This window comes from Botryllus schlosseri, chromosome 4 (genome assembly GCF_051294905.1).
Source record: "Botryllus schlosseri isolate E-star chromosome 4, Bs_hap1, whole genome shotgun sequence".
Lineage (NCBI taxonomy): Eukaryota > Metazoa > Chordata > Ascidiacea > Stolidobranchia > Styelidae > Botryllus > Botryllus schlosseri.
In genome coordinates, this window is record NC_137239.1 from 18,631,201 (window position 1) to 18,656,676 (window position 25,476).

Sequence of the window (25,476 nt, forward strand, 5' to 3'; positions counted from 1 at the left end):
GTAAAACGGCTGACCTTTTTTTTTTTTTTAGTCATCCACCTAGCAATGCGGAGCGAAAAAACGTTATTTTCAGCTCTGAGCGGAGAAAGATGACCTTTTTTTTTTTTTTTTTTAGTTAACCCGCCGGTGATTACAGTCTGTATGCCCAATTATCGGTGCACAAAATTTGGGGGGCGATGATCGGTGTTGACCTTGAAAAGGGGGCGATGGGTCGAAAAAGGTTGGGAACCACTGATCTAGAGTTTAATGAAAGAAATTTGCATTGGAATTAGGCGTGTCTATCCTGGCATATTCATTATATTATCAAACCATAATTTCGAGTACGAACCTACATTGATTCACAATACAAATAGTGATGAATTATGTATGTAAAATAGCTTTCATTTACCAATAGTCTTCTTAGAATCCAACATTTGGAAGTTGGATTTAATATCACAATAGCCCATGCAAACTCCAACGGTGACATAGTCAATGATGGCACAGTTCTGGTTGTCGGCATCCGTAAAGTTGATACGTCGCGTTTCATTCACCACACCGCATTTCCTGCAAGTTTCTGCAACGTTGAGCAGAAATTAGAATGCCAGGAGATGGCAAATAACGGCAGCAGGGAGAATAGCATATTCCAGATGGCGGTAGTATCAAACATTGTCTGCAAAACTTTTCCGCTCGATTCCAATTTAAATGTGCATCTTCACTACAATAAATCAGTCATGGGACGAATCTTGGATAGGGATTCAGACTGCAATTGAAATTGAGTCCATGCGCCAAAAAAGAAGTTAGGGGGGGAATTGGTGACGGTGTTCAGTAAATTTGCAGTTTGTTCAAATTAATGGTTCGGAAAATTCAGCAGCAGTTAATATTATAAGGTTATTTCTTAAAGACCATAAACCAGTGTTGGCGGCCCCTGGCATGCGTGCCAAAAGTGACATGCGCGGTGATTCTTCATGGCACACCAGATGATTTGACGCACGCAACATTGTAACCATGTCTGATTAGCGGGATTTAGTGTCACCAGATTTTCTTGATTTCAATATGGGTATGCCCCTTCCAAAAAATGTGGAAAAAATATAAACGAAACAGTCCAACGCAGGGTCTCCGTCCTCAGCCATATTCTAGCTAGATCAACCAATCGGGCGTCGTCAGCGTCACTTCCCGGCTCGCTGACGGCAAGTCACCGAGTATCCCTGTTGGTCAAGGATCTTCTTATTGCAACCTTGTATTCACCTCGATTGCAAACGACAGGTACCTCACGTCACCAGTATGGGCTTCCCGCAGCCCCAACACATCTTAGTATGTAGTTACTCTCACCGTTTACCCGTATTTATACTGTTTTTTTGCTAAAACTAGTTTTGTGTTCACAATAGAGAAAACTTTTTTCTTAGGACCTATAAAAACATGATGTTTCTGCAGCTTTTGAGCTATATATCATGACTCTACGACTAGTGGTTGCCGAGATATGCAATTTTACCCCCGTGCACACATAAATTGTGGGATTGTCGGATGGAAAATGGGGGCGATCCCCTAAATTCAATTTTTATTGAAGTTTCAGGTCATTTGTCTGGATTTAAGAACCCCCTTTTTCGATTTGAAAAAATGTCATTTTCACACCACCCTATTGAATATCATGCACTAATAATACATTTGCTGTGACCAAGCCTGCACCATCAAGTGAAAGAGCATCCCATGCAAATAGGAGCATGTCATATTCAAAATAAACACAACATAAATGTGGCTACACTGAAAATTGAGAACAGATTGCCAAAACAAGCGGGATATTTTGCCGCACTGACATTTTAAATATGGACCTAACTAAAGGACGTTGTGAATTGCAGCACATCTTCAACATTATGAACACTTGGGGTTGAGGCCACAATTGCATCGTGATAACTCTTGCTGCGGTTAGTTTAGGGTCCAGAAAAATATCCCAGTTAATCTCTACGAGAGAGCACAGGATATTTTCAAAATGGAAACTGGGCCACTTAGATATATGAATTTCAAGAACCATCAATCCACACGGAGTTATAGAGAAGATTAAGCTACCTGTCACCAGGGGTGGTCAGTAACCAAGTACTTCTACTTTTGGGAAGTACTCAAGTAGTTTTCCTCTACTTCTCGTATTTATTCAAGTAGATCTGATTTCTACTTCTACTTCATAATATTTTGCGATCCACTTACTTACTTTTCGCTATTTTCAGTTTGTCAAGTAGAAGTAGTTCAAATCCCAATACGAAAGATAGCCCGAGGAATTTCAGGGCTGTTTTTACAGAGTACCAACATTTAATAGTCATAAAAGTCAAGTAAAGCCTGAAAATTTTGTTGCGCTTCGTGCACAGTAGTTATGTAGTGACAAATATGTTTTCACAGAAGTATCAGTGAATATAATTTAGGTACCGGATTGCTTGGTTCCGCTCACTCCGCATTGTTGCCCATATCAAATATTTCATCACAGTAAGTATGGCACACCATAACGTTTGAAACTACTGTTTCGCAATCTAGCAATTACCTATCATATCGTAATCTAGCAGCCCATGACGTGTCCTGCTAATCTGGAAAATCCGGCTTTTTTGAACGTTACACATGTTGTAGCAGATCACCTTTGAAGCTTTATGGACAAAAGACGGCTTATATTTTCCGCTTTTTGTAAGTGGTATTTGTGTTTCATTTTCAATTCCGAGTATCATGCTTTGAGTTCTGATTATACTTTCAGTTCTTTTGTCTACATAACATACATGTTGAAGCATAAAAGAGAGTATAGTAATGCCTCTATTTTCCGAAAATAAAACTACACTAAATCTAAATTTTACGATCCACAATATTTGCTATTAACATATACTAATCGTGCAAAGTGTTGAAACCGTATCCGATACAACTTCTCCGTATTTCTCTTCGCCTAAACTTGAGGCCTTATAATATGGGGTGGGGCGCCACGCGAGGATATTCTCTAAAACGGGGTCTTCTAGTAAACAAAGGATTAGTATCGCATTTCATATCAATACTATAATTTCCATCCCATGATGCGAAAGAATGCTTATTCTGTAGAAAATTGTTACCTCCTGCGATGCATCAATACCAATCAAGCTCTCTGCAACTTCCGCATAGCTCAATTTGGAGCTTTTGACAGTCCATGCGAACGAATTCAGACTGTGTTCAAAACTACTTACTTACTTGAGTAGATTTAAAGTAAGTCAATTCTACTTCTACTTCAAGTAGTTTTAGGTGGCTAACGGAATAAGTACTTCTACTCGTACTTGAGTAGATTTTTTCGTTGCTACTTCTACTTTTACTTGAGTAGCTTTCATGACTACTTTGACCACCTCTGCCTGTCACACACATGAGTTAAAACTTGAAATGTAGAGAAACCATCACCGTCCCCGAACGATGCGGAAATCGAAAGAGCAAATAGGACCAAACCCCTCAGTGAAACTACAATGAGCTCGGTCAATAATGTTGCATAAAATGAATGCATAATATTTATTGTCCACTTACATCCAAAGATAAAGAGCTTTTCATTTATAACACTGGGCAAAAATTTCGAACGAAAAATTTGTTGACTTTCATTCGCACTCGATCTAGCCTGATTTTGGCACGCTGATTCCAAAAATGCCACTGGTTTTCTTCTATCACGTCAACTTTTTGCTCTACGACATATGCCTAAAATATGCAAATTTTCATGAATTTAGCCATATTACTTTTCCACATCATATAAAAAATCCATACTATTACCATATAATAAGTTATATAGTCAAGGGCTCGATTGAATTATGTAGGAAAAAGGTACTGGTATCGATCTAGGCCGATACTTTCACCCATTTTTGGTTACAGGATGCAATCATCCGAGGATATTTGACACATATATTTGATGCAAACTGCAGGATATGGCAAGAAAAATGAACATGACATTTGCTATCAGCTACAGGTCCAATGCCCCATTCAGCTTATCCAGTGTAACCTGAAACTCCTATACGCTCGACAATTTGGATCAAGATGAAGGTCTTAGGGATAGCAGGCCAAATGATGAAGATTTTGAAATCGAAGTTGATTCAGAACGTAGAGTAGTCGTTCAACACGAGTTATTGATGTGACATAAGCTTTGGGACTTGGAATAGAAATCTTCAGAAGTTTTAACATCCTTATGAAGTGAGAAAAGAATACTTGAACATTGAATTGAACATTGAATTATTGTAATATCAAGAACACGATTGGATCATGAGTCAGCTTTGAAATATTGTGTTTTCTAGTGGTCAGACAATAAGGATACACATACCGTAACCCTGATACACATGTGTCACTTCCATATGTTTATGTCGGACAGCAGAAATTCAAAAAAGCTAAAAATCTAAATAATTTCCATAAAAACCTGGACATAGTAAGAGATGGACAAGGAGAAAATGTTCCCCAACATATGAAGATGATGGGGGTAAGATAACAGAGTAGATTGGAGCTAATATATGTTAGCTGACTATTGCTCGAGTATCAAACTAGAAAACCTACAGAATTACACGTCATTAGCGTAAATTTGGACCCTGAAACTCGTACTTTATTTGTCATGTAGAAGCAAAAAAACGGAAATCATTTTTGAATTCAGCGCCCAAAAGTTAGTCCAAATCAATTACCTGATCAAAGTCAACAAAAATAGTGTCGACCAGTGTAATCAATGTGTTAATTACCTGGTTCTATAGGTGCAGGCATTTCCGTTCCATTGAAAATATGATGAGGGGTACTCAAAGTAGAATAACCCGAAGCTGTTTCTGCTGATCCTGTTTGTAGTGGAATAGTTGATCCTCCAACTCCAGATGTAACAGTTGTTACTCCACCTACGGGTGCCGTGGCCGATCCTTCAACTCCAGTTGTGACTCTACCTACAGGAACAGTGGCTGATCCTCCAATTGCAGGCGTGACAGTTGATACTCCACCTACAGGCGCAGTGGCTGATCCCCCAACAGGACCAGTCGCGGTTCCTCCAATGGCGGGCGTGACAGTTGATACTCCACCTACAGGCGCAGTGGCTGAACCCCCAACAGGACCAGTGGCTGTTTTTCCAATTGCAGGCGTGACAGTTGATACTCCACCTACAGGCGCGGTGGCTGATCCCCCAACAGGACCAGTGGCTGTTCCTCCAATTGCAGGCGTGACAGTTGATACTCCACCTACAGGTGCCGTGGCTGATACCCCAACAGGACCAGTGGCTGTTTCTCCAATTGCAGGCGTGACAGTTGATACTCCACCTACAGGCGCCGTGGCTGATCCCCCAACAGGACCAGTCGCTGCTCCTCCAATGATGGGCGTGACAGTTGATACTCCACCTACAGGCGCCGTGGCTGATCCCCCAACAGGACCAGTCGCTGTCCCTCCAATTGCAGACGTGACAGTTGATACTCCACCTACAGGCGCAGTAGCTGATCCCCCAACAGGACCAGTCGCTGTTCCTCCAATGATGGGCGTGACAGTTGATACTCCACCTACAGGCGCAGTGGCTGATCCCCCAACAGGGCCAGTCGCTGTTCCTCCAATTGCAGACGTGACAGTTGATACTCCACCTACAGGCGCAGTAGCTGATCCCCCAACAGGACCAGTCGCTGTTCCTCCAATGATGGGCGTGACAGTTGATACTCCACCTACAGGCGCAGTGGCTGATCCCCCAACAGGACCAGTCGCTGTTCCTCCAATTGCAGACGTGAGAGTTGATACTCCACCTACAGGCGCAGTAGCTGATCCCCCAACAGGACCAGTCGCTGTTCCTCCAATGATGGGCGTGACAGTTGATACTCCACCTACAGGCGCAGTGGCTGATCCCCCAACAGGACCAGTCGCTGTCCCTCCAATTGCAGACGTGACAGTTGATACTCCACCTACAGGCGCAGTAGCTGATCCCCCAACAGGACCAGTCGCTGTTCCTCCAATGATGGGCGTGACAGTTGACACTCCACCTACAGGCGCAGTGGCTGATCCCCCAACAGGACCAGTCGCTGTTCCTCCAATTGCAGACGTGAGAGTTGATACTCCACCTACAGGTGCAGTGGCTGATCCCCCAACAGGAGCAGTCGCTGTTCCTCCAATGATGGGCGTGACAGTTGATACTCCACCTACAGGCGCAGTGGCTGATTCCCCAACAGGACCAGTCGCTGTTCCTCCAATTGCAGACGTGACAGTTGATACTCCACCTACAGGCGCAGTGGCTGATTCCCCAACAGGACCAGTCGCTGTTCCTCCAATTGCAGACGTGACAGTTGATACTCCACCTACAGGCGCAGTAGCTGATCCCCCAACAGGACCAGTCGCTGTTCCTCCAATTGCAGACGTGACAGTTGATACTCCACCTACAGGCGCAGTAGCTGATCCCCCAACAGGACCAGTCGCTGTTCCTCCAATGATGGGCGTGACAGTTGATACTCCACCTACAGGCGCAGTGGCTGATTCCCCAACAGGGCCAGTCGCTGTTCCTCCAATTGCAGACGTGACAGTTGATACTCCACCTACGGGCGCAGTGGCTGATTCCCCAACAGTGCCAGTCGCTGTTCCTCCAATTGCAGACGTGACAGTTGATACTCCACCTACAGGCGCAGTGGCTGATTCCCAAACAGGACCAGTCGCTGTTCCTCCAATTGCAGACGTGACAGTTGATACTCCACCTACGGGCGCAGTGGCTGATTCCCCAACAGTGCCAGTCGCTGTTCCTCCAATTGCAGACGTGACAGTTGATACTCCACCTACAGGCGCAGTGGCTGATCCCCCAACAGGACCAGTCGCTGTTCCTCCAATGATGGGCGTGACAGTTGATACTCCACCTACAGGTGCCGTGGCTGATCCCCCAACAGGACCAGTCGCTGTTCCTCCAATGATGGGCGTGACAGTTGATACTCCTCCTACAGGCGCCGTGGCTGATCCCCCAACAGGACCAGTCGCTGTTCCTCCAATGATGGGCGTGACAGTTGATACTCCACCTACAGGTGCCGTGGCTGATCCCCCAACAGGACCAGTCGCTGTTCCTCCAATGATGGGCGTGACAGTTGATACTCCTCCTACAGGCGCCGTGGCTGATCCCCCAACAGGACCAGTCGCTGTTCCTTCAATGATGGGCGTGACAGTTGATACTCCACCTACAGGCGCCGTGGCTGATCCCCCAACAGGACCAGTCGCTGTTCCTCCAATGATGGGCGTGACAGTTGATACTCTACCTACAGGCGCCGTGGCTGATCCCCCAACAGGACCAGTCGCTGTTCCTCCAATTGCAGACGTGACAGTTGATACTCCACCTACAGGCGCAGTAGCTGAACCCCCAACAGAACCAGTCGCTGTTCCTCCAATAATGGACGTGACAGTTGATGCTCCACCTACAGGCGCAGTGGCTGATCCCCCAACAGGACCAGTCGCTGTTCCTCCAATTGCAGACGTGACAGTTGATACTCCACCTACAGGCGCAGTAGCTGATCCCCTAACAGGACCAGTCGCTGTTCCTCCAATGATGGGCGTGACAGTTGATACTCCACCTACAGGCGCAGTGGCTGATCCCCCAACAGGACCAGTCGCTGTTCCTCCAATTGCAGACGTGACAGTTGATACTCCAGCTACAGGCGCAGTAGCTGATCCCCCAACAGGACCAGTCGCTGTTCCTCCAATGAAGGGGGTGACAGTTGATACTCCACCTACAGGCGCAGTGGCTGATCCCCCAACAGGACCAGTCGCTGTTCCTCCAATTGCAGACGTGACAGTTGATACTCCACCTACAGGCGCAGTAGCTGATCCCCCAACAGGACCAGTCGCTGTTCCTCCAATGATGGGCGTGACAGTTGATACTCCACCTACAGGCGCCGTGGCTGATCCCCCAACAGGACCAGTCGCTGTTTCTTCAATGATGGGCGTCACAGTTGATACTCCACCTACGGGCGCCGTGGCTGATCCCCCAACAGGACCAGTCGCTGTTCCTCCAATTGCAGACGTGACAGTTGATACTCCACCTACAGGCGCCGTGGCTGATCCCCCAACAGGACCAGTCGCTGATCCTCCAATTGCAGACGTGACAGTTGATACTCCACCTACAGGCGCCGTGGCTGATCCCCCAACAGGACCAGTCGCTGTTCCTCCAATGATGGGCGCGACAGTTGATACTTCACCTACAGGCGCCGTGGCTGATCCCCCAACAGGACCAGTCGCTGTTCCTTCAATGATGGGCGTGACAGTTGATACTCCACCTACAGGCGCCGTGGCTGATCCCCCAACAGGACCAGTCGCTGTTCCTCCGATTGCAGACGTGACAGTTGATACTCCACCTACAGGCGCAGTAGGTGAACCCCCAACAGGACCAGTCGCTGTTCCTCCAATAATGAGCGTGACAGTTGATGCTCCACCTACAGGCGCAGTGGCTGATCCCCCAACAGGACCAGTCGCTGTTCCGCCAATTGCAGACGTGACAGTTGATACTCCACCTACAGGCGCAGTAGCTGATCCCCCAACAGGACCCGTCGCTGGTCCTCCAATGATGGGCGTGACAGTTGATACTCCACCTACAGGCGCAGTGGCTGATCCCCCAACAGGACCAGTCGCTGTTCCTCCAATTGCAGACGTGACAGTTGATACTCCACCTACAGGTGCAGTGGCTGATCCCCCAACAGGAGCAGTCGCTGTTCCTCCAATGATGGGCGTGACAGTTGATACGCCACCTACAGGCGCAGTGGCTGATTCCCCAACAGGACCAGTGGCTGATCCTCCAATTGCAGACGTGACAGTTGATACTCCAACTACAGACGTGACAGTTGATACTCCACCTACAGGCGCAGTGGCTGATCCCCCAACAGGACCAGTGGCTGATCCTCCAATTGCAGACGTGACGGTTGATACTCCACCTACAGGAGCCGTGGCTGATCCCCAAACAGGACCAGTCGCTGTTCCTCCAATGATGGGCTTGACAGTTGATACTCCACCTACAGGCGCCGTGGCTGATCCCCCAACAGGACCAGTCGCTGTTCCTCCAATGATGGGCGTGACAGTTGATACTCCACCTACAGGCGCCGTGGCTGATCCCCCAACAGGACCAGTCGCTGTTCCTTCAATGATGGGCGTGACAGTTGATACTCCACCTACAGGCGCCGTGGCTGATCCCCCAACAGGACCAGTCGCTGTTCCTCCAATGAAGGGCGTGACAGTTGATACTCCACCTACAGGCGCAGTGGCTGATCCCCCTACAGGACCAGTCGCTGTTCCTCCAATTGCAGACGTGACAGTTGATACTCCACCTACAGGCGCAGTAGCTGATCCCCCAACAGCACCAGTCGCTGTTCCTCCAATGATGGGCCTGACAGTTGATACTCCACCTACAGGAGCCGTGGCTGATCCCCCAACAGGACCAGTCGCTGTTCCTTCAATGATGGGCGTGACAGTTGATACTCCACCTACAGGAGCCGTGGCTGATCCCCCAACAGGACCAGTCGCTGCTCCCCCAATGATGGGCGTGACAGTTGATACTCCACCTACAGGCGCCGTGGCTGATCCCCCAACAGGACCAGTCGTTGTTCCTCCAATTGCAGACGTGACAGTTGATACTCCACCTACAGGCGCAGTAGCTGATCCCCCAACAGGACCAGTCGCTGTTCCTCCAATGATGGGCCTGACAGTTGATACTCCACCTACAGGAGCCGTGGCTGATCCCCCAACAGGACCAGTCGCTGTTCCTTCAATGATGGGCGTGACAGTTGATACTCCACCTACAGGAGCCGTGGCTGATCCCCCAACAGGACCAGTCGCTGTTCCCCCAATGATGGGCGTGACAGTTGATACTCCACCTACAGGCGCCGTGGCTGATCCCCCAACAGGACCAGTCGCTGTTCCTCCAATTGCAGACGTGACAGTTGATACTCCACCTACAGGCGCCGTGGCTGATCCCCCAACAGGACCAGTCGCTGTTCCTCCAATGATGGGCGCGACAGTTGATACTTCACCTACAGGCGCCGTGGCTGATCCCCCAACAGGACCAGTCGCTGTTCCTTCAATGAAGGGCGTGACAGTTGATACTCCTCCTACAGGCGCAGTGGCTGATCCCCCAACAGGACCAGTCGCTGTTCCTCCAATTGCAGACGTGACAGTTGATACTCCACCTACAGGCGCAGTAGTTGATCCCCCAACAGGACCAGTCGCTGTTCCTCCAATAATGGGCGTGAGAGTTGATGCTCCACCTACAGGCGCAGTGGCTGATCCCCCAACAGGACCAGTCGCTGTTCCTCCAATGATGGGCGTGACAGTTGATACTCCACCTACAGGCGCCGTGGCTGATCCCCCAACAGGACCAGTCGCTGTTCCTTCAATGATGGGCGTGACAGTTGATACTCCACCTACAGGCGCCGTGGCTGATCCCCCAACAGGACCAGTCGCTGTTCCTCCAATGATGGGCGTGACAGTTGATACTCCACCTACAGGCGCCGTGGCTGATTCCCCAACAGGACCAGTCGCTGTTCCTCCAATTGCAGACGTGACAGTTGATACTCCACCTACAGGCGCCGTGGCTGATCCCCCAACAGGACCAGTCGCTGTTCCTCCAATGATGGGCGCGACAGTTGATACTTCACCTACAGGCGCCGTGGCTGATCCCCCAACAGGACCAGTCGCTGTTCCTTCAATGAAGGGCGTGACTGTTGATACTCCACCTAGAGGCGCCGTGGCTGATCCCCCAACAGGACCAGTCGCTGTTCTTCCAATGACGGGCGTGACAGTTGATACTCCACCTACTGGCGCAGTAGCTGATTCCCCAACAGGACCAGTCGCTGTTCCTCCAATGATGGGCGTGACAGTTGATACTCCACCTACAGGCGCAGTAGCTGATCCCCCAACAGGACCAGTCGCTGTTCCTCCAGTGATGGGCGTGACAGTTGATACTCCACCTACAGGCGCAGTGGCTGATCCCCCAACAGGACCAGTGGCTGATCCTCCAATTGCAGACGTGACAGTTGATACTCCCCCTACAGGCGCCGTGGCTGATCCTCCGATTGCAGGCGTGACAGTTGATACGCTACCTACGGGTGCAGTGGCTGATCCTCCAAGTCCTGGTGTGACAGTTAATTCTCTACTTATAAATGGAATCGTTGATCCTCCAGCAATACCTACAAGGGGTGTTGAAGTAGGTCCTGTATATTCAATCAATTCGGCTTGAGCATCCCCTTCTCCCGGATTTACTATTCCGCCCCCGAGAATTCCTGTGACTGTTGATATTCCAGCTGCAGGCGTAGTTGAGGTTACTTCAGATGTCATCGCAACAGACACTCCTACCGTCGATGTTCCCACTTCAGTCGTCATTACAGTAGATGCTGTAAATTGATGCACTCGGATTATTTCGTATTGTAGTTAGTATCATATAATGCCAGTATTAATATCTATACTTCGATTAGGGGAGATAGGGTAGTGGCGGCCTGAGTTTGATTCCGCGTTGGACGTTACTCTGGGCTCTCTTTCCCGTGTCGCTGTTTTTATGGCGATGAAAGAGCGTTCTCACAAAGAATGGCAAGAGCAAGAAAGAGCCACGCAATAGAGACTACCATCGAAAAAGGAACTGTTACATCGGGCACTAGGCCGAGGTGAATGCCAGCATAAGAGACCGCAACTGCAACCACAGCTGGTCGTTTGGCATACTCTTATATGTTGATTACATCGCAGTGTGTCTCATCTCATTGTAGGCTACATTGTGCGTGTCTTGTTCAGATGAAAATATAATCTGACGAATATTGAATATACAATACTAGTTGAATATTTATCATTTATGAGAAGCATTTGTACCTCTATTGTAGGCCAGTGTGGTAGTCAATTCAACATGTGTTGTCACTGGCGCTGTAGTTATTTCCGGACACCCGCAATCTTCTTCATATACACACTTTTGCCAATCACGTCGAAATTTCTGTCCGTATGGACATCTGCAACGCGTTTACTATCATGAACGACACATAGTAATATTTGTCAGTTCTGAAATAGCGATCTAAGGTACAATAGCGGTACTTACTGCGGGTAACAACCTTCGTAGCAACCAATGCAATCCGTGAAGCAGCAAAGTTTTTCGCAATTTGAACTGCAAGGTTCATACTTGTAGTATCCTGGCCCGTACACTTCGCACATAACAGCTGCGAAACATTGAGTTTATTAAAAGCATCTGATAATTATATCACATAAGGTCATGCTGATACGTCAATTTATGCCGATAAAGCCTAGATTTTCTGTCTTTGCCCTGCCCAATTCCGATGATTTCAAATGCTCGTGGACACGCGAGTATGTAATATTTGAGCATGTGGGTTAAGATTAGATTTAGCTTATTAAGCTTTTAGCACTTGATCGGTGATCGCTTCATCATTAGAAATTGTAGGGTTATTCTTTGAGAATAGTACAAAATGATGAATGACATTACATACAGATGAAGTTTTCGAAAATATCTCAAGTGATATCTCAAGTATAGGTACTATTTCGCCCAGTTTTTATGACAATTTCACTCTTAAAAGTGATACAAACATATCCCAAACTACTTTCTAATGTACAAAATCGAAAGTATAAAGTATGAGTAAAAGTTGCCGAAAAACCGTTGAGTAGGAGTAGAAGTAGGCTAAAAACATACCCACTTGAATAAGTAACCTAAGTCGGCAAAACATATCAGAGTACTCCGAAAAAGTTGAAGCACTTCGTCTCTGACCACTGTGGGGTTCGGTTGGGCTAGGCCCTCAAGTTTTTTTATCCTGACAACCGCAGCAATGTTTTAAAAGAAGGCCTTTTAAAAAAAGTTGTAAAATTATGCCATAATTGTGTAAATACCTTCCGAAACACATGCTACGGACAATGTATACTATATGCGATAGTTGAAGCCCTCAAAATGGTCGGTTCAACAGCTATAGCACGTAGATGTTTCATCAAAGGAGCTATAATTAGTCTATATTTTCAATTGTCAGTGCCAATCCACTATGCCGTCACAATTGAATATTCACGACGTCATGGCTAAAAAAACAAACAATAAAAAACATGTTTTAAACGAGGGCCTTGTTTTAAATATGTCTGTTCTGCATTGATTTTTGTTTTAAATGCAACCCTAGTCAAAAGTATACAATCAACTCTATTTTTTGAAACTCGGTATCTATCTAATTACGCCCCAAGCAGTTTCGAGATGTCTCGGAAATTGCGACTCGTACTTGAGTGGAAATTTATGCCGTTGCTTTACTTCTACATGAGTAGCAACACTTATTTCGCTGACTAATACCCATCTGGTTACGTCGACAAAACAACTACTTACGGCAAACTTGACCATTCCTCCAATTGATGAACACCCCGCCATCACCGCAAGCTTGTGCATACGTTGCGACCGCAGTGCAATAACACTCGCAATCACCCCCACTTTCGCATGAGCACGTCTCCTTTTTGCAGTATTCATAGTAGGGCTTGTATTGCACCTATTTTGAAGAACATCAATTTTTTTTTGGTCTTGCCAGGTTTCTGAAAATTATTCATGTCTTTCATAGGGCAACGCAAGGTCAAAAGGCCTGGTGCCACTGCAGTATGCAGTACTCATGCTTAAGCAGTCTTGTTGTGTAATGACCACATTGAACAGCAATTGTCCGTAGTGCGCTGACGGGTAATAGTGCGCACAAATATTGTTTTTCAAGTGTTTAGTGTTCAGTCGGCTCGCAGAGTACCGTAAAATGATATTCTGAGCCATCAGCTTCCGGAAATGACTCAATTATATGAGATCGTTTAGTGTGGAAGTAAAAAAAGCTTGGATTCGGAATGCAAATTTTCGAAACATGATAATAATCAAGTACAATATAAATTGCTTGAAATGTTTTAAGTTTCAAATACTCCACCGTTTCCTGCGCTGAATTCTTGAAATCTCTTTCTCAGTAGTTGAAATAGCATTGCGTTTTTTGACATTTGATTAGTATGAAGTAGGCTTTCAGGTGATGGCAGCAACCAAAAAAAAACAAAGGGACTTGGACATATACAAGACATTCCACTCCGACAGATTTGAACAAACTACTCAATTTTCAAAACTCACAACTAGAACTAGAATTAGAATCAACAACCTTTAAAAATTTGCAACTAAACACAACTAACTAGGATCAATTCCGAAGCAACCATTAATTTTATATATAATAATAAAAAATACTAACTAATTTAAATAATAATGGCATAAAATCGTACCACGTTGTGGCACGCCTTGAATATAGGCGATACGATGATATCACAACTTTCCGCTGCCCGGGTCGCCCTTGTAGGAAATTCTTTGCAAGCATCGATCGGATGAGACTCGTTCCGAATCGGGCAATTATGATTGGTCCTCCAGTTTGCGAAGTTATCGTACGATATCGCCGTCAGTACGTTGGGGTGAAAATCATTGTTCTTATTGTCATCGTAGTTCCCACACAGGCCGCACACTTTCGACTGCAAAGCAATGGTAAAATTCGGTCGCTATTGCGATTCCACGGACGCACAATCGCCACATGACATGATGTATTACCAGACTGAAATCACACAAGAACAGGTCAATCCCAAGACAGACAGGCGATTATTTCCAAATCATTAGAAATAATTCAGTGAAATGGTGACCAGCGATACGACAATTAGGATATCAAGTTATCTGGTCACCTTATGTTAGGGGGGCAAGGGCAACTTCTCCGGTCAGCGAGCCTGATATGGGAAAATGGAGTACTTGGCGGGCCGGATTACAGAATCAGTACATTAATCACTTATTGATCCATGCATACAAGGAATAAATTGTATTAAAGCATAGAGACCAAAATCAGTATCTAGTGTAGGCTACTTCAATCGTTGTCATGTCAGACATCTGTGGTCGATCATAGTTGTCAACAAATTGTTTGAACTTTGGCTGTGCAGTTGACTGCGTTCCTCTACTGTTGCAGCTGCATGATGTAGAAACCCTTAGTAAAGACTGTACGCGAATATCAGTTATATTGAGAAACAGCCTTGTCTCATGTTCATGTCTGAAAATGTTTGCTTGCATATGTATGTAGACCCGAACCGATCAAGTATAGTTTCGTGACAATGTTACTCAGGTTGCCAAGCTTGGATTCATTCTGTGACGCGTAAAATTGTCAATACTTTCAAATTAGAATTTCACTTTCAGGGTGGAAACTCTCTGCGGGACTGTTTAAAATCCCGTCGCGGGCCGGATCCGGTGCGCGGGATGTATATTGCCCATCCCCACCTTATATGATCATATATAGGCCTATATGTAATACTATTTATAGTTACAACATATTTGAATGTCATATGCAAACATTACATATACATATCCCACATATGTATATTGTACATATATGATTCAGCGTATCACTGCAGTCAATCAAACTATATGGAATAGATGAGTAACGAAACAAATGGTACCAATGGTATGCATAAGAAGAATACATACATAATGGGTTTGCATATTTTGCGAAAACCTATTCAAACAAACAACTTGCATCGATGTCAATTCACAATATGCATACAGAAAGTCTTATTGAAAGTATAAAGTTTTATGAAGAAACTTTTGAATACCTAATAACCACAGGTAATTCAACAGTTTCTCAGCAATGTTCGCTATCGATATGGATCTCTTTATTTATGATGCCGCAATGGCATATGCAATATGCATCTCTATTTCTTACACCTGTCATCAGCTGTGATAGCGGTCCCTTATGATAAATAAATAGGGCCAAACAGAAACAAGGGCAGCTGGCAGCCAGCAACATGTACTCATGGACGTTCGTGAGCACCAAGTGACAAGAACTTCCACCCGTTTCGAGGACTTGAGTTGAGAGCAACGACCTATACACGACACAAAATATGACAAGAACAACAGTCAAAAATATGCTTACCTTGTAGTCTTTTGACAATTTCACAGTGATCCGAAATCCTTCCGCGACAGCAACAATGATTCCAGACGTACTTCGAATAACTGTATACAGCCCAGATCTGTCGATGGCATGTTCTACAGCCGACGCAGGGTCAGGTCTAAATTCGTCGCTTTGAAGTATCCCGTTTTCAAATACGTACTCCATATGCTGTAGGATTTGAATGCTAAATTTAACTGCGACAAATGTAATATTGAAGTTTCTGTGAGACGAAGCTTCCAAAATCACATGTTAAAGACCACTAACTGAATTGGGATTGTTTTATTCAAGAAATCCGACTTTGCTGTTTGCAATAGCATCTATTATACTGCCTGGTGTCGATTAATCGCACTGACGGAGTTGAACTTTTTAAATGTCTCCGTAGTTTTCACACAATTTGTCCGAAACGAGTTGTAAGCATTATGACGTACGCTCAAGTACACCATTAACTGTCTGTTACGACACCATGCAGAAAATACGTTCAAAACTTCTAAACGAAAACAATTATAATTCAATGTTTTATTTCTCTAATTATTGCACAAGCCTCCAAGCTCCAACCTCGTGCATTTTGGATTTGAGGTATACAATTCTAATATTTGGCGGACCGGCAGGAAACTTGCCACGGACGGACTGACGCGGTTGAGAACCACCGCATTAAAAAGCACGAATCATGACCATGGTCCACTTGACATCATATTCTTCAACAGCTTGAAACATTATTATTCCTAACTTTAAAATTTGAATACTGGAAGCATTGTCGATATATATGCCAATCATGGAACTCAATGAAATGATGTGCTGAAGTCATGCGCAAGTCTTATATGCAGAAAGTGCTGGCCACACTAACGGAGAAAATGTTCTAGTCCCTCATTTCAATGCAAAGCTCATCGTCAGGTCGAGTAATACTACTACCAGTAGCCTTGAAGTAGATTCAAAAAATTGAATATCACCCACATCAATTCGAACATTGACCATGATTTTGCAGACGCTGAACGCCTTGTCCGTGTCAGTTGTCTTGCATGCATAGTTGGTGAAGGTCACTCTGAGATTATTCGGCCCACCACAGTCGTCATGTACCAATAACAATTCGCAGTTGGTCAGGATAGAATCATATATTTTCTGGTCAAAAGTCATAACGGTGGTGCCCCCGCTCATTATGCATGACTTGAAGCAGCTCTCCATGTTCGTGCAGGTCCACCTTCCTTCCGCACATGTACTGAATAGGGCGCAGAAGCGGTCAAAGGGGCCAGCGTTGCTACTCAGTTAGCAAGAGTTACACCGACAATATCTACTCAATTACAAGTAGAAATAGGAATTCCCAAATATGTGAAAGTAATTTTTGGCAAATGTATAAATCATCTGGCAGTCAGTAATAGGCCACTAGGAAAATCATTTTCCCTAGTAGTGCAAGTAGCCTAATACTGCAAGGTTGATTACCTTCAAAAAGTGGAACTACCTTGTCATAAACCTTTACGACTACCGCGCTACATCACTTCCGCATTTTGCTAAAGCCAAAGGACTCACCATTCCATGCAGCCTTGCGTGGTGACTTCACCGCTTCGATAAAACACATTTTGATACTCGCACATGCAGTCTTTCTGTTCGATACACTTGTCATAAAATCTCAATAAACCATACGGGCAGACGCATCCTAGAAAATAAATAAAGTGGAAATTGTTTTAAAGCAGCGTTGATCCTATGTGTGAGTTTTATCAGTTTGAGCACATACCAAGTTAAGTGAACTATAGGATCATCAGCATAACTAGAAAAATATTGATGTGTCGGATTGTCGATATATCGACTTGAGGATATCAGATTTTGAAACAATATCAATATCTCATGCATATAGCCTAGGGCACGCGATCAGTAACCTTGTTTCTTGTTTTACCCTACGATGAAGATAGGGTTTTCCCATGAGTTGGGTTGACACAGCGTACCGGGGATGAGCATCATGATTTGGCCAAATTTTGGCTGTGTTCTTGGGGTCAGCCTGAAGGAATCGAATTGCAACATTTGGTCCGTGAGACTAGTGACGTAACCTCTCAAGATCATAGTTGTATTTAAAAACACGCATAGCTGATGTGCTTTACTAATGAAACTGGAAGTTTAGATACTGTTGGGCAAATTTTCCCATGCAGGTTTAAACTATCAGAGTAAGTCTAAGGAATGCGCACTAGAGAGTGATTGCTAGCTCGGTCGATACTCATACATACAGTCTAATGAATTTGAAGATATCTATGCCTGTCATATTTTTCCTACATTTTTCTGATGCAGCAACAGCTGATTATTAATTCGTATCAAAACACATAACATGAAACGGTGTGATACAAGCATTTTAAGTTACATCAGGGGCGGCCAACCCGTGGCCCGCAAGAAGGTTTTGTGTGGCCTGCGAGTTAATTCTTAAAATTAGTTATAAAATGAGGTAAAACTGCAAGGCCAACCAAAATTCGATTAACCGGACCGCCCAATTTGATGATGACTAAGACATCAGTTCCGGCGCATTGGCGTAAGCAGGGGTCAGCCACATTTTTCGCAAATCTTCGTATATGACCATAAAGTAGAATATTTCGTAGCAGCTTTATTTGACTTGAAATTTTGCTTAGCATTGCGCATAATTTATTGTCACCTGATTTCTTGCAGTTAGTATTGGAGCCCTCTCCTGAAAATTATAAATACGCGTAATTTACAGAATTGAGTCTAACTATATTCGCAATTAGGAGGTAACGTGTCATCCAACATATGACTTTGTTTGAGCGCTCGCAGCGAGATCGTCGGCGGTGAACGTTTGTGCAAAATGATTGAGGCATGTTCAGTTCACCGACATCTTCGATATTGCTATATTTAAACGCCGAATAATCCTGTCCTTGCCAAATGAGCCCAGTGGTCAGTGGTGGATTTTGGGGTGGGCAAGGTGGGCGGTCGCCCGGGGCCCCCCTGGTTGAAGCCCCCCCCCCCCCCCCCCGTATTTGAATTATGCGTCTTTTTCAAGGATAATAACGAATAAACATGGAAATCCGTGTAACAAGCAAGAATATGATTCCATACAGATGTGTCAATCATCATCAAATCTCTGCATTTGACAGAAAAGTCCCGTATCTCGATAATCATCTCATCTGTGCATGCGGTAGAATTACTTAGCCTTGATGTAGTCTTTCCTTGCACACAAGCAATAATAGACATGGCCGAATCCATACCTGGCCAAACCTTGGCGTGGTGAAAGATAGATAATAATAACAGATGCGAAAGGGGGGTCTGGGGGGTCTGCGGTTAGATACTTATAGGGCCCCTCCGGTAAGTCTCGTCCAGCCGCCCCCCCCCCCGTTCGTAGGGCAACCACTGCTGTGGTATACAGAGGGGACTCCCAATATCTTCAAGTAAACTATTTATTGATGAAATTCATTCATTACCTTTGTGAAAAATTTGCGCTTCACGCGACCTGGACATGATTCTTTACTGAAATGTTGCACACAGAGTTTTCATGACATAATTGTTATCAATTTTAAAGCGTAGTAATATAAGTCTTGTTTTCAACGTTACCTAATTTGATTCGCTCCTATCGACGACTAAAAAAAGTCATCAACATTCATGTGACCCGCGCAATGGTTCGCAAATCTCATGTGGCCCTTGGCCGAAAAGGTTAGCCACGCCTGCGTTACATGGTGCAGGTGAAATAAATGGAGGTTGACAGTCGTCACTGGTCAGTAATAATGTATTCAAGTCATTTTTTCTACTTTTATCAGTTATTCATCTGAGATTACTTCGATTTCAATTCAACATTTTCGGAAGCAAACCTATTTGGAATTATTTGCATTGCTTTCATTGGTTGATCAGTTAAGTTTTCATGACGACTGGCAATATACACACGGCATGACGGCAACCAATTGTTATTTCAAATCTTGCAAATCTTTCAATTTTACTACGCCTAGTCTTCTTATACTTCAAGTTAAATACTTCAATGTTACACGTACATTTTTCTTTCTACTACTTGAAGTCATCTTGACACTAAACCAATACTTCTACTTGCATTCCTTCACTTGTACTTGGGTGTAATCATGACTGCCGACTCTGGCTCTGAGAGGCCAATTTTAGCGTAGCGCTCCGACTCCAACCTCCAGCGTAGCGGTTGACTTACCAGGCAGACATATTTCATGTAGGCATGTGGTATTTCTGCGATGATTTTCGCAAGTGGCGGCACATTCAATTCCAGTCCCTGATGTGCAATCTTTATAAGTCATCAATGCGTCTGGACATGTCGTACTGGACTCTGTAACAAGATACACTCCGCTCTCTAAAGGTTGCAGATTACAAGGTAAGTTACCAGTGATCCTCATTTTTAAATGCGAATTGAGATGCGGTAGTAGGGATCACTTGAAGAATGTGATTTGAGTTGAATCTCAACAGCTATGAGAACCATTCCTGTGGGCTAGCCAAATTAATGCTACTTAATAGTGATTAATACACTTTATACCACCAAATTCGGAATCTCTACTCTTGCAATAGTGCTCGCCAAATTTCAGATTACAACGACAACACAGCCCACAGACTCTTTCGAATAAAAATTAATGACTCAAATGCTGAATGTCGACTCCAAATAACAAGTATGATGGTCTCATTGTTTGTTAACTTTGACCTGCCACAGCCCGGCTAAGTCGGTGTGGCTGTACGAATGTGGACCTTGTCATTATGAATCTCATCAACTTACCCACATTTGAATCAGGGACACATTCCAAAATGCCTTGACTGCATTGACTGAAAACAATAATATTTTTTATGTTACATTTGAAACTGCCGATTATCAATTCCAGCATATTGAGAGCAAACTAATTGTATATTCGCAAACAAATGGAACACATAAACAAAAAATTTGACAAAGACACGCAATGATATGTTATAGGATGCATTACGAATTTTCATTCATTGCAAGTGGTAAAAGATAACATAGATTACACTGTGCTGTGTTTGAAAATTATTTTTCAAAGGTCAAAGATGTTTCAACTGTTTTTGGATCAGTTTTTCGTGCTGAACTCAAAAATCCAACCAGTTTTTCTCAATCAGGTCAAGTTTTTCTCCACGTCATATTCAATTATGTTAGCTTTTGGTCATTATTCTACACAAAGAAACCAATTTCTGTGGTAGCTTGATTGGTTATGCATGTTATAAATTTTTCGAAGATGGTATTTTTATTTGAATTCAAGGTTAATGCCATGACAGCCGTTTTAAATACTACTAAAATATAATAACACAGTTGAAATAAAGGCACTTACAACTAACCAACAAATCATAATTTTGTTCAATGGCGCTCAACCTAACAGAAGAAGGTATAAGTTGATATGTTAAAGGTTACACTATAGACACGTAAACACTTCTAACATCACAAATGTGTTTTAAATTCTTGCCAACATCAATGTTGGAAGTGTGAAATGAAAACAAAGTATTCAAAATAGCTTAACAAAGAAAGCGTTGTGCGGAACATGATGATAAATTAAACTGATACTGATACTGATATTCCGACGATAAATACAATAACAATATATGATGTAAATGATTTATGCTGACAATAAATGTAGCTTCAAAGATTTCCTTCTCTGTGTGGAGTTATGTGGATATCTCTTTAAGCACCAACAGTAATATGCAAACATGTTTAAGTCCCTGTATCCTTTATACCTTTCTTCCATCTGGTAAAAGTCTTGGTGGAATCTCTCTCCGGGTTATTTGCTGTAATCACCACAGTTGACTGGAAAATTAATCCTAATGAGAAGTCAGAAAGCGCATTTTCACAGACATCGGGGCTCCAGAGGATTTAAAGCTTTCAAGCAGCCCTTTGACCTGTGCTTCATAATCAGGGCTTCTTTCCGGGGAAGTTTAAAATGACTACTCGAAAAGTTGCCCATGGTCATTTTTCTACTGTCACCCCTGTGTGCAGTGAAGCCTTCGTCTTTGATCAATTCACATATCTGTGGTCTATGCTCAAAGGTGATAATAATCCTGAAACGTCTTTACAGTAGGCTATACTATAGGGCAGTGGTTCTCAAACTTTTTTAGTCACTTGATAGTGAAAAATTTTGCGCCCTCTTCTTGTGATATTACGAAATATTAAAGAGAGAAATCATATTCCTAGCAATCGCAACGGACAGTTTTGTGGCATTTAAGGTTATGGCTATTGAGGAGAGAATTCTCAAATATGAAATTCGGGCAATAGACAATAGACAACAGATAAACCATGAGCTGGTCGTAAATCGCGCGAAGCGCGAAAAATTTCAGTTAACACCGGCTTCGCACCCCTCTTCATATGCTTTCGTGTCCCCCACTTTAAGAACCACTGCTATAGGGAACGGTCTTCGTCATAATTGAAATATTTTCTAAACTTTTCATCAAAGCATCATTGCTAAATTCTTTTTATGACGTCACAAATCTCAATCGCATAACGCTGAAAACTGTAGTTTTTGAAAATTCAAATGCAATTTACCAAAAATCTAGACCTGATTGAAGAAAACGGATAACAGTTTTGGATTCAGCACCAAAAAGTACACTAAGGACCGTCAATACTTTAGCAACCTTAAAATTAACGCAGCACAGTGTTATTAAGGATATTCATAAATGAAAGGCATATGTGAATGATGACAAATATTAGTAAACAAACTTTCACATATTGTAATATTTTGACGTACCAGAAACGATAGCTGTTCACCGAAACAACTGTATTAGGTGGTATTCTTCTATCTTCTTCATAATAGCACTCACAATCTTCTTTAAACACGCAGAGACCGCTATCGCTCAAATATTTACCTAAAAAGAACAACGTATCCATGGAACTATTGGATCATGTGAGATTTTGAGAAAATGAAATAAATACGCTAAGATTTCAATCTGGTTAGACATCAATCCTCAGTTTGTTGTGCTCGGAAATTGTTTTCGTAATGGTTGACAATGTTTTCTAATCTTCCTATCTTAGATACAAAGTCGTGGGATTTAGAAACTTTTAACAGGGATCAAAATACAACAAGTTTAACCCAACTTCATCCGTAGACTACATTATATTTTACAAATTGGAAAGGGTAAGAGGTATCCATTATAATAATCCATTGTAGTACTGATCATGTCTTGATGTCATCAAGTAAAGCTTGATAAAACTTATAAAGTGTTTGAGGGATCACACTGCAGGCAGGGGAATGAGAATGAAGAAAGGCATGATGGGAATTTCAACATTGATAACAGTGTGGTGTAATGACTGTCATCTTGTCTAAGATTTGGACTTGGACAAAAAAGTAAATGTCATTCAATTGTAATTTTGTACTTCCAATTCTGCCACGATGTTGCAATTGCTTTTGTTATTTTTTCAATTTATATTCATGAATTGTATTTGGAACTGGATTTAACAATAGATTTATTAGTCTACTCTGGCTGGATGAAAGCCAGCTAAAACAATTATCACCTAAAAGTAAATAGCATCCACAGACCTAGCATGGTCAGACCTCTGTACTAGAATATTATGTCACTGATTTTTCAACTTATATTTTGATAGATTTACTTGATTCTATCTCTGATAACTCATGCTGGATCACCGGCAATACTAAAATTCACGAGCTTTCCTTTGAAATCAAGCTTCAAACAACGTTACACAGAGAAAATAGGAGCCTTACCACTCGGGCAATTGCATCCTTCGACCATTGAGTGAGGCCCACAATTCTCCGGAAACATACGAGATTTACAAGATTTGTTGCAACGCGTGCTGTATTCAAAGTACATCATCGTGTCTGGGCAAGAGATCTCCGCTGTATAAATACAAGTAATGTACAATGTTAGATCGAGTGATGGAAAAGCCTTATATCATGGCAAACACCAATGCTGTTATGAGCATTTCAGTGTTGGCTGATGTATTATTCAGATGCGTGTAGGTGAAAACTGTGACATATTAAACTTGATATTTTATACATAGATACAACTTCAAAACGAAAAGTCCTTTAGTTACCTTATGACAATCATTATTATAAGTCGTGCAAAAATATTAAACAGTGATTGTGTTTGCTCGTCCGTGGCTGGGTTTTTGGGGTGGCAGATATCGACACAATTTGTACCTGGGCCGGCAGATTGTGAGAGAGCGAGTGCTTCAATCACTGATGGTTCTCTATGATATATTAGTTTATGATGTGCAAATAAATAAATAAATACATACATAGGAAAAGGTTCGGTAGCACAGAGTTTGCATAATGATTTAGAATCCACTTACGGCATCCGAATTCACTTCTCCAGTTTTCTATTTGCAGACTGTTCCTAGCGCACTGTATCGCATAGACCGCCAGCGACTTGCAGATGCACAACGTAAATTCATTGGTGCAGCGACAGCCGTCTTCTACACATTGATAATAATATTCCTGAGGATCTATCACCGACTCGCATTTCTTGAACTTTGTAAATACTTCCATGCATTTCAACTCCACTGTTGTCCCTGAAAGCAATGTATCTTGCGTAGAAGTTGAATGCATGGTAAATCAAGTCATAGGTCAGCCGATCACAGCTACGAGCACCGACTTAGCAGGTCAGTTGGCCAACAATTAATAATTACAGGGTCCATTGCTAATAGAGTGTTTGAAACCAGATTTGATTAGACCAAGTTACATACACGGCAAAGGAATTTCATTGGCTGATTTTATAGGCCCATACTAGGACATCATCGATTTTTAGCGAAATTTGCGGGATTATTTTTAGTCTTTTCTTTGACATTTGACAATTCACTTTTCAGCAAATGATTCCCCAATCCCCCGCTAATTTCCAAATATTCAGCAATGCCACAGACAATTTCCGGGCCCAAATTTTGAATCCCAGCCTATAGAGTAAGTTCTCAAATACCAAAATGGAATCATTTTTACAGCCAGCGCATGCAATTCTATGAATAATCGTCCGAGCATACTTTCTTGTGCGCAAGTGAACTGATTGACGGGACCCACATCCGGGCAAGTCTCGTCCGCCTTATAGTGATTGCCGAATGCAGACGCGATCATGGAGCTTATTCCGTTTCGATAGAGGAAATCATCCGTTGTTATCCAGCTGTAATAGCCAGCCATGCCCAAAAACATTTCTGAGAAGGGAAAAAAATAAGAAATGCTAGTGTCCAGCGTTATCCAAGCTGATACAGCTTCTGTGAATCACACAATTATGGATTCGGTAACGTTTAGCTTTATGCTACAAATTGAGATAACAGATAACAGAGGCCGCAGAGTAGTCACTTGTGTTGCTCGGATACAAATAATACAGTAAACTTGAATGGAAATATACATAGCTAAAATGCTTCGTTCCAAAACTAAAAAAGTGAACCTCGGTGTCTCAGTGGCATGAATATATGAAGAGTTTCTTCATTCCACAGCAGCACAATTCCAAATTCATGGATTTCAATACTGATATACATCGAAGACAGCGTGCGCACAGTGAACAAACCTGAGAACAGACAAGGTTCATTGCAAGGCCATTGCTAAATGACATCAGATTTTACGTGAGGAAAGTTACTATTTGCCAGCTATGGCCTAAAAGATTTGAGTAGTCAAATTTCAGACAAACATCAACTGAAATAATTACAGTCGATTAAAAGCAGTTATTTTTTATATCTATGTAATAAAATTAGTGTACATAACTAAAA

The 25,476-nt window shown here is 43.4% G+C and overlaps 1 protein-coding gene across 1 annotated transcript in view; it reads right to left on the bottom strand.

Annotated features, from left to right (window-relative positions):
• Positions 1 to 25,476, bottom strand: part of LOC145438012 (uncharacterized) — a 47,603-nt gene that overhangs the window by 846 nt on the left and 21,281 nt on the right. The window contains exons 15-30 of the mRNA XM_080315375.1: positions 25,158 to 25,277; positions 24,754 to 24,921; positions 24,073 to 24,291; positions 23,486 to 23,617; positions 22,514 to 22,631; positions 20,548 to 20,594; positions 19,978 to 20,109; positions 17,367 to 17,493; positions 16,797 to 17,058; positions 15,828 to 16,013; positions 14,152 to 14,391; positions 13,247 to 13,403; positions 11,978 to 12,095; positions 11,758 to 11,891; positions 4,668 to 11,291; positions 389 to 553 (exon numbers count right to left, since the gene is read on the bottom strand). Of these exons, the coding sequence (XP_080171501.1) occupies positions 389 to 553; positions 4,668 to 11,291; positions 11,758 to 11,891; positions 11,978 to 12,095; positions 13,247 to 13,403; positions 14,152 to 14,391; positions 15,828 to 16,013; positions 16,797 to 17,058; positions 17,367 to 17,493; positions 19,978 to 20,109; positions 20,548 to 20,594; positions 22,514 to 22,631; positions 23,486 to 23,617; positions 24,073 to 24,291; positions 24,754 to 24,921; positions 25,158 to 25,277 (8,949 nt within the window). The remainder of the gene's footprint in view (positions 1 to 388; positions 554 to 4,667; positions 11,292 to 11,757; positions 11,892 to 11,977; positions 12,096 to 13,246; positions 13,404 to 14,151; positions 14,392 to 15,827; positions 16,014 to 16,796; positions 17,059 to 17,366; positions 17,494 to 19,977; positions 20,110 to 20,547; positions 20,595 to 22,513; positions 22,632 to 23,485; positions 23,618 to 24,072; positions 24,292 to 24,753; positions 24,922 to 25,157; positions 25,278 to 25,476) is intronic.